This window comes from Balaenoptera physalus (genome assembly GCF_965194825.1).
Source record: "Balaenoptera physalus genome assembly, chromosome: 4".
NCBI classification, from domain to species: Eukaryota; Metazoa; Chordata; class Mammalia; order Artiodactyla; family Balaenopteridae; genus Balaenoptera; species Balaenoptera physalus.
The window spans coordinates 75,941,722-75,961,649 of record NC_138891.1 but is presented as its reverse complement, the minus strand read 5'-3'; the positions used below and the strand labels follow the sequence as shown (position 1 = coordinate 75,961,649).

Here is a 19,928-nt window from a genome sequence, read left to right as displayed (position 1 = left end):
CACGGCAATCAGAGAAGAAAAAGAAATAAAAGGAATACAAATTGGAAAAGAAGAAGTAAAACTGTCACTGTTTGCAGATGACATGATACTATACATAGAGAATCCTAAAGATGCCACTAGAAAACTACTAGAGCTAATCAATGAATTTGGTAAATTTGCAGGATACAAAATTAATGCACAGAAACCTGTTGCATTCCTATACACTAATGATGAAAAATCTGAAAGAGAAATTAAGGAAACACTCCCATTTACCATTGCAACAAAAACAATAAAATACCTAGGAATAAACCTACCTAGGGAGACAAAAGACCTGTATGCAGAAAACTATAAGACATTGATGAAAGAAATTAAAGATGATACCAACAGAAGGAGAGATATACCAAGTTCTTGGATTGGAAGAATCAATATTCTGAAAATGACTATACTACCCAAAGCAATCTACAGATTCAATGCAATCCCTATCAAATTACCAATGGCATTTTTTACAGAACTAGAACAAAAAATCTTAAAATTTGTATGGAGACACAAAAGACCCCGAATAGCCAAAGCAGTCTTGAGGGAAAAAAATGAAGCTGGAGGTGTCAGACTCCCTGACTTCAGACTATACTACAAAGCTACAGTAATCAAGACAATATGGTACTGGCACAAAAACAGAAATATAGATCAATGGAACAGGATAGAAAGCCCAGAGATACACCTACGCACCTATGGTCAACTAATCTATGACAAAGGAGGCAAGGATGTACAATGGAGAAAAGACAGTCTGTTCAATAAGTGGTGCTGGGAAAACTGGACAGTTACATGTAAAAGAATGAAATTAGAACACTCCCTAACACCATACACAAAAATAAACTCAAAATGGATTAGAGACCTAAATGTAAGACCAGACACTATAAAACTCTTAGAGGAAAACATAGGAAGAACACTCTTTGACATAAATCACAGCAAGATTTTTTTTGATCTATCTCCTAGAGTAATGGAAATAAAATCAAAAATAATCAAATTGGACCTAATGAAACTTAAAAGCTTTTGCAAAGCAAACTACAAACAAGATGAAAAGACAACCCTCAGAATGGGAGAAAATATTTGCAAATGAATCAACGGACAAAGGATTAATCTCCAAAATATATAAACAGCTCATGCAGCTTAATATTAAAAACACAAACAACCCAATCAAAAAATGGGCAGAAGACCTAAACAGACATTTCTCCAAAGAAGACATACAGATAGCCAAGAAGCACATGAAAAGCTGCTCAACATCACTAATTATTAGAGAAATGCAAATCAAAACTACAATGAGGTATCACCTCACACCAGTTAGAATGGTGATCATCAGAAAATCTACAAACAGCAAATGCTGGAGAGGGTGTGGAGAAAAGGGAACCCTCTTGAACTGTTGGTGGGAATGTAAATTGATACAGCCACTATGGAGAACAGTATGGAGGTTCCTTAAAAAACTAAAAATAGAATTACCATATGACCCAGCAATCTCATTACTGGGCATATACCCAGAGAAAGCCATAATTCAAAAAAACACATGCACCCCAATGTTCATTGCAGCACTATTTACAATAGCCAGGTCATGGAAGCAACCTAAATGTCCATCGACAGACAAATGGATAAAGAAGATGTGGTACATATATACAATGGACTATTACTCAGCCATAGAAAGGAACTAAACTGGGTCATTTGTAGAGACGTGGATGGATCTAGAGACTGTCATACAGAGTGAAGTAAGTCAGAAAGAGAAAAGCAAATATCGCATATTACCGCATATATGTGGAACCTAGAAAAATGGTACAGATGAAGCAGTTTGCAGGGCAGAAATAGAGACACAGATGTAGAGAACAAACATATGGACACCAAGGGGGGAAACTGGAGGGGGGGTGTGGCGGTGGGATGATTTGGGAGATTTTGATTGACATATATACACTAATATGTATAAAATAGATAACTAATAAGAACCTGCTGTATAAAAAATAAATAAAATTCCAAAAAGAGAAAAAAATTGGTCTTCAGACCTCCCAGACTCTCAGATCTCCCAGCACTAGTCCCTACCCATTGTTTTAGGCTCACATAGGGAGGCATGGGGTTGCCATAAGATGGCCATTTATAGGCCTAGAGATCTCTATTCAGCATGCATTCGGAGGAAATCTAGGACTATAGCAAGGTCTTGTTGGAAGATACTTAGAAAAATTGTGGACAATCATTCTTAGGATTGAGGAGCCTGGAGTGAACCAGAAGGAGAATAAGTGACATCTGAAACAGTAAGCTGTCACTTTCTGCAGAAAGTCAAGAGTAGGTCTCTTGATGAGCTGTAAAATCTCAGATTTGTGCTTTGAGAGAGACAGAGGGGTGTGTGTTCCTCCCTGTGCACAGAGAGAGCAGTAATCAACCATACAGAGTCTAGATCATTCCCAGAAAGGGCCCAGGAAGCCAGAAGTCAGCTTCAAAGTGTGTGTGTGTGTGTGTGTGTGTGTGTGTGTGTGTGTGTGTGTGATTGGACCTGGGCACACCTGACCCAGAGGAGAACTGATCCCAAGGAGGGATGGGGCGGTGAGAAGTATCAGAATATAATACCAAGGGCTTCCCTGGTGGCGCAGTGGTTGAGAATCTGCCTGCCAATGCAGGAGACATGGGTTCGAGCCCTGGTCTGGGAGGATCCCACATGCCACGGAGCAACTGGGCCCGTGAGCCACAACTACTGAGCCTGCGCGTCTGCAGCCTGTGCTCTGCAACAAGAGAGGCCGCGATAGTGAGAGGCCCGCGCACCGCGATGAAGAGTGGCCCCCGCTCGCCGCAACTAGAGAAAGCCCTCACATAGGAACGAAGACCCCACACAGCTAAAAATAATAAATAAATAAATAAATAAATTTATAGAATATAATACCAAATCATTTCACCAGACACTAAGTGCTTGCTATGAGCAAGACATCATAAGAATCTCTCTAATCAGCGCTGCAACTTGGGGCCCTGAGATCAGCTGTACCAAGTTCTAATTCTTTCATTATCCAAAAAAGAATCAAGTGATACAACCACTGAGAGAAAAAAAAGGACTTTAAAAAACTTCTTCCTGCCATTCGCCCCACAGTGGGCGGTTGCCACAGCTGGTTTAGGGCCCCGACCACTGGGGCCCCTTGTCAGGAGGAGGCAGCCTCCGGGCTGGGGAGAAGCTGCTGCCACCTCGGGCGGCCAACGCGGTGCCCTGGGACAGTGCACTTCCTGGCCTCGGTTCCCGGCCGAGTTCGGTCTCCGAGGTTCAGGCCCAGCTCCCCTTCCTGGTCTTTCTTCTCTTGCTGGGCCAGTTTATCAGGAGAAGACTGTTTTCCAGGGCTAGAAATTGGACTTCTGATGATGTTTGACCCAGCGGAAGCAATAGCTGGCAACGTGATTTCAAAGCTGGGCTCAGCTTTTGTTTCTTCCCTCTTGTAATCACAAAACCCATTTTGGACCAGGAATTCCAATCATGTCTGTGATGGTGGTGAGAAAGGTGACACGGAAATGGGAGAAACTCCTAGGCAGGAACACCTTCTGCTGTGATGGCCGTGTGATGATGGCCCAGCAAAAGGGCATCTTCTATTTGACCCTCTTCCTCATCCTGGGGACATGTACACTCTTCTTCGTCTTCGAATGCCGCTACCTGGCTGTCCAGCTGTCTCCTGCCATCCCTGTGTTTGCTGCCATGCTCTTCCTTTTCTCCATGGCTACACTGTTGAGGACCAGCTTCAGTGATCCTGGAGTGATCCCTCGGGCCCTACCAGATGAAGCAGCTTTCATAGAAATGGAGATAGAAGGAAAGGGACTTCCCTGGTGGCACAGTGGTTAAGAATCCGCCTGCCAATGCAGGGGATACAGGTTCGATCCCTGGTCCGGGAAGATCCCACATGCCGTGGAGCAACTAAGCCTGTGCGCCACAACTACTGAACCTGCACTCTAGAGCCTGCGAGCCACAACTACTGAAGCCCACGTGACTAGAGCCCATGCTCTGCAACAAGAGAAGCCACTGCAATGAGAAGCCCATGCACCGCAACAAAGAGTAGCCCCTGCTCGCCACAACTAGAGAAAGCCTGCACGCAGCAACGAAGACCCAATGCAGCCAAAAATAAATAAATAAATAAATAAAAATTTATTAAAAAAAAAAGAGTAGAAGGAAATATACCAAAATGCATAAATATCCCTGAGTTGAGAGACTGTCAGTGATTTTTTTGTCTTCTATTCATATTTTCTGTTTTTTCCAAAGTTTTTACAATAAACATATATTACTCTTATTTTTAAATAATTGTTTTTCTGATTCTAAATATTACCAGTCTTTTTTCATGCATATATTTTACTTTTGCAAGGTAAAATCCTTTATACATGCTTCTTTTTAGCGTACATTTTCATTTTTTGGTACGTTGTGAATATCTTCCTGTCATCATTTAAAATGTGTACATCATTTGAAATGGCTGCATAATATTCCATCCCATGCATGTATCATAATGTACTTAACCAACCTCCTATTATGATATTGAGGTTATTTTCAGTCTTTCACTAGTAAAAGGGACTTCTGTGACAAAAAAACAAAAAACAAAAAACCACCACAACAAAAAAAACTTCTTCCCTCTCTGATTTGTGGCTGTGTGTTTTTAAGACTCGGGATATATTTTTCCTGTCCAATTGTTTTCCAATACTCCTTTCTGACTTTTAAAGAAATAGAGAAGCTTGAAAACATAGCCAGCCTACTTAGAAAATGTTCACAGCCATGTGGGTTCTGCAGAACAATCCAGAAAATCCAAAACATGAACCAAATTCTGTTTTTAGGAATGATCACCTCAAAAGGGAGTCTAAAAAGCAAAATGGGCTTCAGAGTTCTAATTTAACATTTCCTATCATGCTTTGTTCGTGATGGGATTTGGAGGTGACAGTGGAAGGTATAGGGCAGTGAGAAAGCGGTACTTGATACAAGCTTTCTTTATCAGTTGAAAGATGACCAGAGATCTATGGTATAGTTTTGCAGTGGGGCTAGGAAAGAAATGCCATCCATAATTCATTCATTTAAAGAAGCTGCTAGCATACTCTCAATTCAGGAGACAAGACATGACACTTACAGAACAGTTCAAGGAAATGATGGAGCGGCCGTGTTCTTAAGTGACAAAAAGCTGTAGTATAAATGACTAGAGCACTAGCCTCTGAGTTAAGAGCCCAGAGATCTAGACCCAGGATAGCCACCATCTTTTGTGGTCCAAGACCAGTCCCAGCTTCCCTCAGCCTGAGTGTCCTCCTCTGTCCAAAGAGAAGTTTGAGAGTTAGAGAAATTCTGAGGATCCTTCCAATTCCAACATTTGGACAGTAAATAAAGAGCTTGGGGATTCAGAGGAGAGAGCACTGGTATGGAGCCTAAGAAATGCCTTCTGAGGTGAGACTGAGGTCTATCTGCCTGCCATGGCCCCCCTGCTGGGGGAGTCCCTCCTGTCAGGACACTGAGCTCACAGGTAAGGGGTTGCCTCCAAACTCCCCTTTCAGTAACTCCTTAAGAATGCAAGGAGTGCCACAGTTTCCCCAGGTGACTCTGTGGGACCAGCTCTCCATCATACTTGCAGGGTCCCATATTCTGGAAGGGAAACAGAAGGGGAACTAACTTGTTGAAACTGACTATGTGCCAGGCACTTTGCACAGGGAATCTTTCCAAAGGTATCTCATTTGCTCCTCCCAGGGTTCTGGGAAGGTTGATCAGATTATCCCAGTTACAGAGATGAGGCAACAAAAGTTCAGAGAGGTTAAAATGCCTACCCAGTCACACAGCAATAATGTGCCAAGGCAGGGATCCAAGCACAGATTTACACCTCACTGTTACTGTTTTTATCCAGTCATCCCGACGCATGAACTCCCTGTTGTCCCCTAAATCAAACCTGATGCCCTTCAACAATGCATAGACCTTCAGCAGTCTGCTGTACCTCCAGCTTCCAGCCTCTGCGTCGGGGCCCAGCCTCTCTGCCTGCTGCTTGCACCGTGCCTCCCATTAAGCTGCCTGCTGGCCTTCTGGCTACCCATCACATGTGCACCTTGCTCACCGCCAAGATCAAAACTCACCACTTTTAGGAGGTCTTCTCTGAATTCACATATCTAAATATATATAGTATGTTTTTCCACAAACGACTTGACAAAGTTTATAAAGATAGATGCAATAGTAAAGCCATAAAATATAAATACATTAAAGCTGCTTTTCCTGCATGGTTCTGTTCACCTTAGAGCAGTGGTCCCCAGTGTTTTTGGCACCAGGCACCGGTTTCATGGAACACAATTTTTCCACCGATGGGGGCAGGTATGGTTCAGATGGTAATTCGAGCGATGGGGAGCCATGGGGAGCAATGGGGAGCGATGGGGAGCGGCAGATGAAGCTTTGCTCGCTTGCCGCTCACCTTCTGCTGTGCTGCCCCCGGGGGTTGAGGACCCCTGCCTTAGAGCATTCTTTCCTCAGCCTGTAGCACTCGTGTATCAATACGTTTCAGAGAAGGCCAAGATGGAATCACTGACTTCTTGAGAATCCTCTGCCTCTTTGGGTTCCCAAATAGCATGCAACCCTGGTCACTGCATGTTGATAAGCTCACTGCATGCTTGTTCTTACTGTAGAAAGAGCTCACGACAGGCCCTTCAGTAGCCAGGTGCATGACTGGGGTCTTCCTGTCTGCCTCATTCCCCCCTATGAGGGAAGAGATGGCCGTGAGCCATTCATTCTCCTCCTGACCCCATTGAATGCACATTCCAGGGATTGACCAGGTGTGGTTTGTAGCCAAGGCATCAAACCAAACAAACAGAACCAGGTAATGCCCTGGACTATATGTGCAAGTTGCTGAGTAGCCAATCACAGGCAGCATCTTGCTATCCCCAGGTTACACCCTGCCCACCCAGGCCAGGGTCAATGTGACAACAGAGGCAGGAACCTCCGTGGTACTCAGACTAATCATCTCTTCTTGACCTGTGACTAGCCATCCTAGGGCCTCAGTGCCACATGGGGTATGCAAGAGAACACAGAAGTTAGGCAAACACAACCTGCTTCCAAAGTACCCCATCGGTCCACAGCAAACTTACCTTAATTTACCAATTACAGTCTGTCCGTAATCAGTATTGTTAAATGCATTTTTAAACTGTGGAGAAGAAGAACAGAATTAAGAACAACTACAAAGAGGGAGGACAAGTGATATTACATCTAGGTTTTAACATAAATCCATTTCTAAACTCATTATGTAACTATAACACAACAAATTATTTATTCTTTCCATGCGCTCTAATACCTTTCAGTAACTTTTGCTCTAACATAGGAAGATTCTGATATAATTCAGAGCCACCCAGGAAGAAGATGGAAACCTGAAGCACCCAGCCAAATCAATACTCTTAAAAATAATGTGACTGACTTGTTTTGTCTTTTCAAAGTTACTGTTAGACTTACCTATATGCATACTTTGTACACTCATCAATTTACCTAAGGAAGACTTAAATGCCTACCTTACCAAGGCATCATGCCTGAGACATAGAGATTACCAAGATGGGCAGACCCAGCCTCTGATCAAATAAGAGGTTACACCATGAAGTTGAGAGAGGTAAGTGCCAGAGAGAGTAGAATCTACCGTGGAAGTGCAAAGAAACTCTCATCTAGTCGCAGAGAACCAGAGAGGGCTTCATAGAGGAAATGGGCTGTAAAGCATTTCAGTAGGTAGTGCGGGGCCAGCAAGTGGAAGAAGGAGCAGCCCACACCAATGCTCAGAAGCAGTGCGGCTCAGAAGGCAGCAGGCTGAAGTGCCAAACTTCTCCGCTTAGCTTTTGCAAAATTTAATTGCTTTGAACCTCACTTTCTCATTGGAAAATTTGAGATAGCAGTAATTCCCACCACATATTGCTATCATGTGGAGAAAGTGAGAGAGAATATATGATACATGGCTTTGTGAGCTGGAAGGGGCTCCAGCACAGGTAGATCTTCTTAGGCCTGAGTTGCGTTCTAAGAGCAGAGACAATTCTAGACACTTGTTAACAAGTGGCCAGAGATTAAGCTGGGACCTCTGGCAGGGGTGAGGTGGAGGTAGGATGGGGGTCTCAATTAGAACATAAGTTCTTTGATGCCAAGAATGGGGTTCGTTTTCTCTTTCTTATGACACCCCCTACCGCCTGCCCATCCCCATCCCTATTCCATAGGACTCAGCACAGGGCAATGCCTAGGAAACACTCAACAAACACCAGTTGACCGATGATTGAATGACTTAACTGTGAAAGACATGACCCTGGACATGTCTTCCTCTCTTTGGACCCCATCTCCATATTTATTACATGAATGTTGAACTGGGTTGGTGCAAATTTTTTTATTATATAATCCAAGAATTTTATTATTTTTCTCCCACAGGGATCCCACATTTTAAAAAATCATGGCAACCAATGTCATTTAAAAAGATGTTAAATCATTTCTCTTTTATTCTAGTCAAATTCAAATATATTTGATGCTCTAGTTAGTCTGGGCAACCTTGTATCCAGAATATGTCCATATTCCTTTTAATTCCTTTAAATATCAGGAAGAGCGGGTATTTCTGTAAACCATCAGGGCCCTGGGAATCTACTTAGGAACAAGTTCACTGGATGACCTCCAAGGTTCTATCCAACTCCCCTACTGATCATAGCACTTTCAAATTTCTTAATCCCAAAAAATGAGATTGCAAAATTAGCGTCTGGCATAGGAAAAAGGTTTTCCTTTTTTTTTCTTCTATCAGGTCACCCGTTGAGGATTTGGGGATATACACCTCTCAGTCTGAAGGGCTGCAAGACTGGGCAGGAGGGCATGAACTATGCTAACAGGCCTGCCCGGACCTCATTGCACAACGGAGCCAGTAGGGAAGGAGAAGCAGCCCTGAGGTCACGCAGGTCTGGGTTCAAATCCCCCATCCTCACTCATCAGCTGAGTGACCTTCGGTCAGTTACTGAGCCTTCCTGATCCTTGACTGTTATTCTGTACTTTCTGGTCCATTTTCATGGCCACCGTGCTTCCTGGGCCCCCATTAAGATGTTAGTTTTTTAAAGTGTTTCTCCAAGAGAACCCTCTTGCACTGTTGGTGGGAATGTAAATTGATACAGCCACTATGGAGAACAGTATGCAGGTTCCTTAAAAAACTAGAAATAGAACTACCCATACCACCCAGCAATCCCACTACTGGGCATATACCCTGAGAAAACCATAATTCAAAAAGAGTCATGTACCACAATGTTCACTGCAGCTCTATTTACAATAGCCAGGACATGGAAGCAACCTAAGTGTCCATCGACAGATGAATGGATAAAGAAGATGTGGCACATATATACAATGGAATATTATTCAGCCATAAAAAGAACTGAAATTGAGTTATCTGTAGTGAGGTGGATGGACCTAGAGTCTGTCATACAGAGTGAAGTAAGTCAGAAAGAGAAAAACAAATACAGTATGCTAACACACATATATGGAATCTAAAAAAAAAAAAAAAAAAAAGGTCATGAAGAACCTCGGAGCAGGACGGGAATAAATGCAGATGTAGAGAATGGACTTGAGGATAAGGGGAGGGGGAAGGGTAAGCTGGGACGAAGTGAGAGAGTGTCATGGACATATATACACTACCAAATGTAAAATAGATAGCTAGTGGGAAGCAGCCGCATAGCACAGGGAATCAGCTCGGTGCTTTGTGACCACCTAGAGGGGTGGGATAGGGAGGGTGGGAGGGAGACGCAAGAGGGAGGAGATATGGGGATATATGTATATGTATAGCTGATTCACTTTGTTATAAAGCAGAAACTAACACACCATTGTAAAGAAATTATACTCCAATAAAGATGTTAAAACAAAAATAAAGTGTTTCTCCACCTAGAGTTCTAAGACATATTTCCAAGCTAACATTTTTCCCTTCAAAACTAAATTTTGAGAAACACTGGCTGGACACCCTCTCTAAGACCTTCCAGGTCTGACATCTGTGGTTCCAAAATAGAGATCTCCATCTCTTTCATGTCGACACACTCACAATAATCAAAATGAAATGAAGCTGTTGTTCATTTTGACATTTTTGACAATGGGAAAAAGAAGTAACATACTAATTCAGATGGAGTTCCTCTTCCAGACATGAAAAAAGCCAGACTAGTATGCAAATTTGATTGTAAAAAGGAAAAAAAAAATCATCATCTTTAATTTTTTTTTCTCTTCAATTCTATGGAAGTAATTTATTTTAAAACAGCATTACATTTCTCTGTCCACTTAAAAATATTTAAGAATATTTCTGTATGAATGAGTATGGCATGGCTGGAGGTAGCTTCTAAAGGCCCTCTGCTGTGCCAGATGTTACCCCTCTAGGTGCAGGATCACGGTGAGGAACCAGGGTCCCAGAGGAGGAGCCTGGGCAACCAGGAAGCAGTGGCCCCCAGGAGTTTGGAACAACTACTGTTTACAAACCAATAAGCATGCATTTCACTACTTGAACCACCGGTATAGCTGTACCAGCATGTACCACCCGAACACCAGTCTACACTCTATAAGTCAGTGTTAGAGTAAAGAATATTTATAGAGGAAGGATGTTTGGAAAATACTTACAAATGTAGTAATATTAAGGTATAATTCCTGATAGGCCACAGACTTTTCATCTTCCAAGCCGGATGTAGATGATATTTTGACCGTAATCATACCAGGGAATATCTTTCCTGAAATTCAAGCAGAATCTCTCTGTGATATTTAATGTAAAGAGGGTCATTTCCATTTTGTTTAAAGCATAGTTTATTTTTAAAAATTCTAAACGTATGATGATACTACAGGAAATCTGGAAATATGAAAAACATTACCCCAAACCTGACCTAACCTACCACAACTATTCTCATTTTGGTATATTTCTCCCAGCTCTGTGTGTGCGTGTGTGTGTGTGTGTGTGTGTGTGTGTGTGTGTGTGCGCTTAATTTACATCGTTATAATTCCAAGTTTGTTTTTTTGTTTTCAGTGCTTTTAGTTATTTAAGAGGGAAAAAAACAGTTGCAATGAACATCTTCATGCACAAACCTTTCTACATATGGAGTCATTTACTTAGAGTGGCTCCCCAGAAATGAGAGTATTAGTGCTAAAAACAGGAACATTCTTTTGGCTTTGGGGATATCTCTAATTTCTGTGGCCAACACAATGCATTCATCTCCTGTACAGTTGGTCTGTTCTGGCAAGGAGGGATATTTCTCATTCATAAAACAGACAAAAACATGTAACTCAGGAAACAACCTTGGACTTTCATAGCACCCAGCTGATATAACCAAAAAAGTATAGGGTCGATTTGCTCTTAAAGTTCATTTCCAGAGCTGAGAGGCTCTCAAGTCTCCAAAAATAGGGTTTGCTATTATAGAACAAGCAAATCCTATGACGGAGAACTGAACCAAGGTCAGAGACCAGGTTCCTGGTTTGTCTGACTCTGTGGTTTTAGGAAATCACCTTATTCTGCATCAGTGTCCCCATGTAACAGCACCACTTTGTATTTATGCAGCCTGTGTACTTTTCCAGGGACTCCGACATCTGTCATTCTCATTTTGACCCCATGGCACCATTCCCTTGAACAGTTTAAGTGAAGGGACGCATCTACTCCCGTACCTCTAGGACTAGCTCACAAATCTGAATTGGTCTATTTCCTCTCCCACTAGGTTCCATTGAGATAAAGACAGGAACCTTTTTTCTACTTGGCTGGCCTTTGTTGCCTCTAAATTTTCCTCTAACTTTAGTATTATGGAAGCTCTTTTTGCCATTATTTTAAGTTTTCTATTCCACTTAGGTCTGAGGTACAACTCTCCATGATTCATCCTTTGTAACTCACCTTTATTGCATGTAGAAGAGTTATAGTAAAACCCTTCTGAACACAGGCAAAAATGTCTATCATGCAGATTAACACATGAAGAACCACCCTCACAGGGATCCACTTGGCAAGGTTTGCTGGGACCTGAGATACAGTAGAAAGAGATTAAAAATCCATAGGATGACAACAAAAAACACCAAGAAACATACTTTTAAATCTCCTGGGCACTTTCTATTCCTTGGCTATGTTACTCCATGGCACACCCTTAGAACAGCTGAAACAAATACATAACAAATACATATTTTCTTATGTTTCTAGGAAGCTTGTTGCTAAAATTCTGGAGCCAAGCACTTGTCAACAGTAAAGGTCAGAGGTTGGTGGGTAAGAGTCTGCTCAGAGAGAGACAGCAGTCTTCTAACTCCAAGGAGTAAAGAAATACTTTGGACCTCAAGGATCCTCCAGAACCTTGATGTCTGGTTCTCTAACACTAGGTAGAGCTCTCCAAAACCATTTTAGAGAAAGCATCATATTTGTTTTTGGAAGATATGAATAATTGACTTATAGGGAAGACCACGCCAAAAGCTCCCCAAAGAAACTAGATATTCTGGTTAGCATACATGGTATACAGACCCACGAGGAAAGGCAAGGGAGAGTAAGGGAACAATGTGGATTAACTCATTGAAAATTCTAAGAGGAAGTGATGAAGGGCCACTCTACTCTCTGGCTTTCTGAGTGGATGACCTGAATAAATGGAGAGAAGAATATTACAATGGTTTCTATACCACTGGCCAGGACTCCTGGAGCAGGCAGGGTGCAGCATCTTCCTTATCTTTGGAGAACTGATGGGATCCAAGAAGGGAAATTAGGTCAGTGGCCAAATGGTGATATTGGCTAGCCATTTCCTTTATCTCTGTCAAATGAAATGATCCTGAGCTTTGATTTCAGAATAGATCAAGTAACTGACAACCTTCAGAACTGTCTTAAGATTCTAATAATCCTGTAGGTGCAAACTGTTGCTTAGAAAAAAAAAAAAAGAGACTACATATGAGGTACAGTGTGTATAACATGGTCTCTTTTTTTTTGAAGTATAGTTGATTTACAATATTACATTAGTTTCAAGTACACAGTACAGTGGTTCAGTATGTTTGGAGATTATACTACATTATAAGTTATTACAAGATAATGGCTATAATTCACTGTGCTATATAATATATCATTGTTGCTTATCTATTTTATACATAGTAGTTTGTATCTGTTAATCCCATACCCCTAATTTGTCCCTCTCCCCTTTGGTAACCATAAGTTTGTTTTCTCTATCTGTGAGTCGGTTTTTGTTTTGCATATACACTCACTTGTATTATTTTTTAGATTCCACATATAAGTGATATCATACAGTATTTGTCTTTCTCTGACTTATTTCACTAAGCGTAATATTCTCTAGGTCCGTCTACAATGCTGCAAAAGGCAGAATTTCATTCTTTTTATGGCTGAGTAATATTCTATCATGCGCATATATCTTTTCAAATTGGTGTTTTTGTTTCTCTGGATATATACCCGGGAATGGAATTGCTGGATCATGTGGTAAAAACTGAAAATAGAACTACCATATGATCCAGCAATTCCATTCCTGGGTATATAGCCAGAAATAACATGCTCTCTCTTATGATAAAAAAAAAAAAACAAAAACTGGGGGGACTTTCCTGGTGGCACAGTGGTTAAGAATCCGCCTGCCAGCAGAGCCTCCCATTAAGCCTCTTAGATAGCCTCAACCACCAGAGGGCAGACAGCAGAAGCAAGAAAAACTACAATCCTGCAGCCTGTGGACCAAAAACCACAGTTACAGAAAGATAGACAAGATGAAAAGGCAGAGGGCTATGTACCAGATGAAGGAACAAGATAAAACCCCAGAAAAACAACTAAATGAAGTGGAGATAGGCAACCTTCCAGAAGAAGAATTCAGAATAATGATAGTGAAGATGATCCAGGACCTCAGAAAAAGAATGGAGGCAAAGATTGAGAAGATGCAAGAAATGATTAACAAAGACCTAGAAGAATTAAAGAACAAACAAACAGAGATGACCAATACAATAACTGAAATGAAAACTACACTAGAAGGAATCAAGAGCAGAATAACTGAGGCAGAAGAACGGATAAGTGACCTGGAAGACAGAATGGTGGAATTCACTGCTGCGGAACAGACTAAAGATAAAAGAATGAAAAGAAATGAAGACAGCCTAAGAGACCTCTGGGACAACATTAAACGCAACAACATTCGCATTATAGGGGTCCCAGAAGGAGAAGAGAGAGAGAAAGGACCTGAGAAAATATTTGAAGAGATCATAGTCAAAAACTTCCCTAACATGGGAAAGGAAATAGCCACCCAAGTCCAGGAAGCGCAGAGAGTCCCATACAGGATAAACCCAAGGAGAAACACGCCGAGACACATAGTAATCAAAGTGGCAAAAACTAAAGACAAAGAAAACTTATTGAAAGCAGCAAGGGAAAAACGACAAATAACATACAAGGGAACTCCCATAAGGTTAACAGCTGATTTCTCAGCAGAAACTCTGCAAGCCAGAAGGGAGTGGCATGATATACTTAAAGTGATGAAAGGGAAGAACCTACAACCAAGATTACTCTACCCGGCAAGGATCTCATTTAGATTTGATGGAGAAATCAAAAGCTTTACAGACAAGCAAAAGCTAAGAGAATTCAGCACCACCAAACCAGCTCTACAACAAATGCTAAAGGAACTTCTCTAAGTGGGAAACACAAGAGAAGAAAAGGACCTACAAAAACAAACCCAAAACAATTAAGAAAATGGTCATAGGAACGTACATATCGATAATTACCTTAAACGTGAATGGATTAAATGCCCCAACCAAAAGACATAGACTGGCTGAATGGATACAAAAACAAGACCCATATATATGCTGTCTACAAGAGACCCATGTCAGATCTAGGGACACATACAGACTGAAAGTGAGGGGATGGAAAAAGATATTCCATGCAAATGGAAATCAAAAGAAAGCTGGAGTAGCTATACTCATATCAGATAAAATAGACTTTAAAATAAAGAATGTTACAAGAGACAAGGAAGGACACTACATAATGATCAAGGGATCAATCCAAGAAGAATATATAACAATTATAAATATATATGCACTCAACATAGGAGCACCTCAATACATAAGGCAAATGCTAACAGCTATAAAAGAGGAAATTGACAGTAACACAATCATAGTGGGGGACTTTAACACCTCACTTACACCAATGGACAGATCATCCAAAATGAAAATAAATAAGGAAACAGAAGCTTTAAATGACACAATAGACCAGATAGATTTAATTGATATATATAGGACATTCCATCCAAAAACAGCAGATTACACGTTCTTCTCAAGTGCGCACGGAACATTCTCCAGGATAGATCACATCTTGGGTCACAAATCAAGCCTCAGTAAATTTAAGAAAATTGAAATCATATCAAGCATCTTTTCTGACCACAACGCTATGAGATTAGAAATGAATTACAGGGAAAAAAACGTTAAAAAGACAAACACATGGAGGCTAAACAATACGTTACTAAATAACCAAGAGATCACTGAAGAAATCAAAGAGGAAATAAAAAAATACCTAGAGACAAATGACAATGAAAACACGACGACCCAAAGCCTATGGGATGCAGCAAAAGCAGTTCTAAGAGGGAAGTTTATAGCTATACAAGCCTACCTAAAGAAACAAGAAAAATCTCAAGTAAACAATCTAACCTTACACCTAAAGAAACTAGAGAAAGAAGAACAAACAAAACCCAAAGTTAGCAGAAGGAAAGAAATCATAAAGATCAGAGCAGAAATAAATGAAATAGAAACAAAGAAAACAATAGCAAAGATCAATAAAACTAAAAGCTGGTTCTTTGAGAAGATAAACAAAATTGATAAGCCATTAGCCAGACTCATCAAGAAAAATAGGGAGAGGACTCAAATCAATAAAATCAGAAATGAAAAAGGAGAAGTTGCAACAGACACCGCAGAAATACAAAGCATCCTAAGAGACTACTACAAGCAACTTTATGCCAATAAAATGGACCACCTGGAAGAAATGGACAAATTCTTAGAAAGGTATAACCTTCCAAGACTGAACCAGGAAGAAACAGAAAATATGAACAGACCAATCACAAGTAATGAAATTGAAACTGTGATTAAAAATCTTCCAACAAACAAAAGTCCAGGACCAGATGGCTTCACAGGTGAATTCTATCAAACATTTAGAGAAGAGCTAACACCTATCCTTCTCAAACTTCCAAAAAATTGCAGAGGAAGGAACACTCCCAAACTCGTTCTATGAGGCCACCATCACCCTGACACCAAAACCAGACAAAGACACTACAAAAAAGAAAATTACAGACCAATATCACTGATGAATATAGATGCAAAAATCCTCAACAAAATACTAGCAAACAGAATCCAACAACACATTAAAAGGATCATACACCACGATCAAGTGGGATTTATCCCAGGGATGCAAGGATTCTTCAATATACAGAAATCAATCAATGTGATACACCATATTAACAAATTGAAGAAGAAAAACCATATGATCATCTCAATAGATGCAGAAAAAGCTTTTGACAAAATTCAACACCCATTTATGATAAACACTCTCCAGAAAGTGGGCATAGAGGGAACCTACCTCAACATAATAAAGGCCATATATGACAAACCCACAGCAAACATCATTCTCAATGGTGAAAAACTGAAAGCATTTCCTCTAAGATCAGGAACGAGACAAGGATGTCCACTCTCACCACTATTATTCAACATCGTTCTGGAAGTCCTAGCCACGGCAATCAGAGAAGAAAAAGAAATAAAAGGAATACAAATTGGAAAAGAAGAAGTAAAACTGTCACTGTTTGCGGATGACATGATACTATACATAGAGAATCCTAAAACTGCCACCAGAAAACTGCTAGAGCTAATTAATGAATATGGTAACGTTGCAGGATACAAAATTAATGCACAGAAATCTCTTGCATTCCTATACACTAATGATGAAAAATCTGAAAGAGAAATTATGGAAACACTCCCATTTACCATTGCAACAAAAAGAATAAAATACCTAGGAATAAACCTACCTAGGGAGACAAAAGACCTGTATGCAGAAAACTATAAGACACTGATGAAAGAAATTAAAGATGATACCAACAGATGGAGAGATATACCATGTTCTTGGATTGGAAGAATCAACATTGTGAAAATGAGTATACTACCCAAAGCAATCTACAGATTCAATGCAATCCCTATCAAATTACCAATGGCATTTTTTACGGAGCTAGAAGAAATCATCTTAAAATTTGTATGGAGACACAAAAGACCCCGAATAGCCAAAGCAGTCTTGAGGGAAAAAAATGGAGCTGGAGGAATCAGACTCCCTGACTTCAGACTCTACTACAAAGCTACAGTAATCAAGACAATATGGTACTGGCACAAAAACAGAAACATAGATCAATGGAACAAGATAGAAAGCCCAGAGATTAACCCACGCACCTATGGTCAAGTAATCTATGACAAAGGAGGCAAAGATATACAATGGAGAAAAGACAGTCTCTTCAATAAGTGGTGCTGGGAAAACTGGACAGCTACATGTAAAAGAATGAAATTAGAATACTCCCTAACACCATACACAAAAATAAACTCAAAATGGATTAGAGACCTAAATATAAGACTGGACACTATAAAACTCTTAGAGGAAAACATAGGAAGAACACTCTTTGACATAAATCACAGCAAGATCTTTTTTGATCCACCTCCTAGAGTAATGGAAATAAAAACAAAAATAAACAAATGGGACCTAATGAAACTTCAAAGCTTTTGCACAGCAAAGGAAACCATAAACAAGACGAAAAGACAACCCTCGGAATGGGAGAAAATATTTGCAAACGAATCAACGGACAAAGGATTAATCTCCAAAATATATAAACAGCTCATTCAGCTCAATATTAAAGAAACAAACACCCCAATGCAAAAATGGGCAGAAGACCTAAATAGACATTTCTCCAAAGAAGACATACAGATGGCCACGAAGCACATGAAAAGATGCTCAACATCACTAATTATTAGAGAAATGCAAATCAAAACTACAATGAGGTATCACCTCACTCCTGTTAGAATGAGCATCATCAGAAAATCTACAAACAACAAATGCTGGAAAGGGTGTGGAGAAAAGGGAACCTTCTTGCACTGTTGGTGGGAATGTAAATTGATACAGCCACTAAGGAGAACAATATGGAGGTTCCTTTAAAAACTAAAAATAGAATTACCATATGACCCAGCAATCCCACTACTGGGCATATACCCAGAGAAAACCGTAATTCAAAAAGACACATGCACCGGAATGTTCATTGCAGCACTATTTACAATAGCCAGGTCATGGAAGCAACCTAAATGCCCATCAACAGATGAATGGATAAGGAAGATGTGGTACATATATACAATGGAATATTACTCAGCCATAAAAAGGAACGAAATTGAGTCATTTGTTGAGAAGTGGATGGATCTAGAGACTGTCATACAGAGTGAAGTAAGTCAGAAAGAGAAAAACAAATATCGTATATTAATGCATGTATGTGGAACCTAGAAAAATGGTACAGATGAGCCGGTTTGCAGGGCAGAAATTGAGACACAGATGTAGAGAATGGACATATGGACACCAAGGGGGGAAAACTGCGGTGGGGTGGGGATGGTGGTGTGCTGAATTGGGGGATTGGGATTGACATGTATACACTGATGTGTATAAAACTGATGCCTAATAAGAACCTGCAGTATAAAAAAACAAACAAAACAACTAATACTAAACTTTCATTGTGTTATTTGTATGGAAATATGTTAATATAAATGTTTCAGACTTTACATGAAATTTCTAAAAATCTTAAAAAAAAAAAAAAAAAAGAATCTGCCTGCCAATGCAGGGGACACTGGTTCAAGCCCTGGTCTGGGAAGATTCCACATGCCGCGGATCAACTAAGCCCGTGCGCCACAACTACTGAGCCTGTGCTCTAGAGCCTGTGAGCCACAACTACTGAGCCCACATGCCACAACTACTGAGCCTTTGCTCTAGAGCCCGTGAGCCACAACTACTGAGCCCACATGCCACAACTACTGAAACCCACGTGCCTAGAGCCCGTGCTCCACAACAAGAGAAGCCACCGCAATGAGAAGCCCGCACACCGCAACAAAGAGTAGCCCCTGCTCACCGCAACTAGAGAAAAGCCTGCATGCAGCAACGAAGACCCAATGCAGCCAAAGCTAACTAACTAAATAAATATTTTTTAAAAAGGAGGGAATACATAGAAACATATAAGTCTATGTGTTTGTATTTGCACAAACACAAAAAACTGGCCACAGAAGTTGCCTTTGGGGAAGAAAACTGGGGGTCTGGGTCCTAGGGGTCTAGGATAGGAGGGTTATTTAGTTTTTACTGCATATACTTTTGCCCCATTTAAGCTTCTTTTTCCATAACTATGGGCCTAATTAACTTTTATAAAAAATAAATAAAACAGTACTGGTGAGGAGCTCTGATACTGGTTGGGAGTGTAAAATGGTGCAGCCACTTTAGAAGACAGGTAGGCAGTTTCTTACAGAACTAAACATACTCTTAACTATATGACCCCACAAGTGCATGCTTTAGTATTTACTCAGTGTAAATGCTAAGTAATCACTTATTATTTATCAACTTATATCCACTCAAAACCCTGCAAACGAATACTTATAGCCGTTTTCTTCGTGACTGCCAAAACCTGGAAGCAACCAACATGTCCTTCAGTAGGTGAGTGGATAAACAAACTGGTACAGCCAGACAATGGAATATTAGTCAGTGTTCAAGCCTTGAAAATCGACATGGAGGAATCTTAAATGCATATTACTAAATGAAAGAAGCCAATCTGAAAACGCTACATACTGTGTGATTCCAACTACATGACGTTCTGAAAAAGGCAAAACTATGGCAACAGTAAAAAGATCAGGGGTTGCCAGGGGTTAGCAGGGAGGAAGGGATGAATGGGCAGAGTACAGTAGATTGTTAGGAAGGTGAAAATAGTCTTTATGATACCATAATGATGGATACATGTCATTATAC

General features: G+C 40.5%; 1 protein-coding gene across 1 annotated transcript in view; it reads right to left on the bottom strand.

The window, feature by feature from the left end:
- The window catches only part of MUC13 (mucin 13, cell surface associated), a gene marked incomplete at its 5' end in the record, with an annotated part of 40,851 nt that overhangs the window by 15,577 nt on the left and 5,346 nt on the right, over positions 1-19,928 (bottom strand). The window contains 3 exons of the mRNA XM_082460979.1: positions 7,069-7,124; positions 10,568-10,674; positions 11,817-11,939. Of these exons, the coding sequence (XP_082317105.1) occupies positions 7,069-7,124; positions 10,568-10,674; positions 11,817-11,939 (286 nt within the window). The remainder of the gene's footprint in view (positions 1-7,068; positions 7,125-10,567; positions 10,675-11,816; positions 11,940-19,928) is intronic.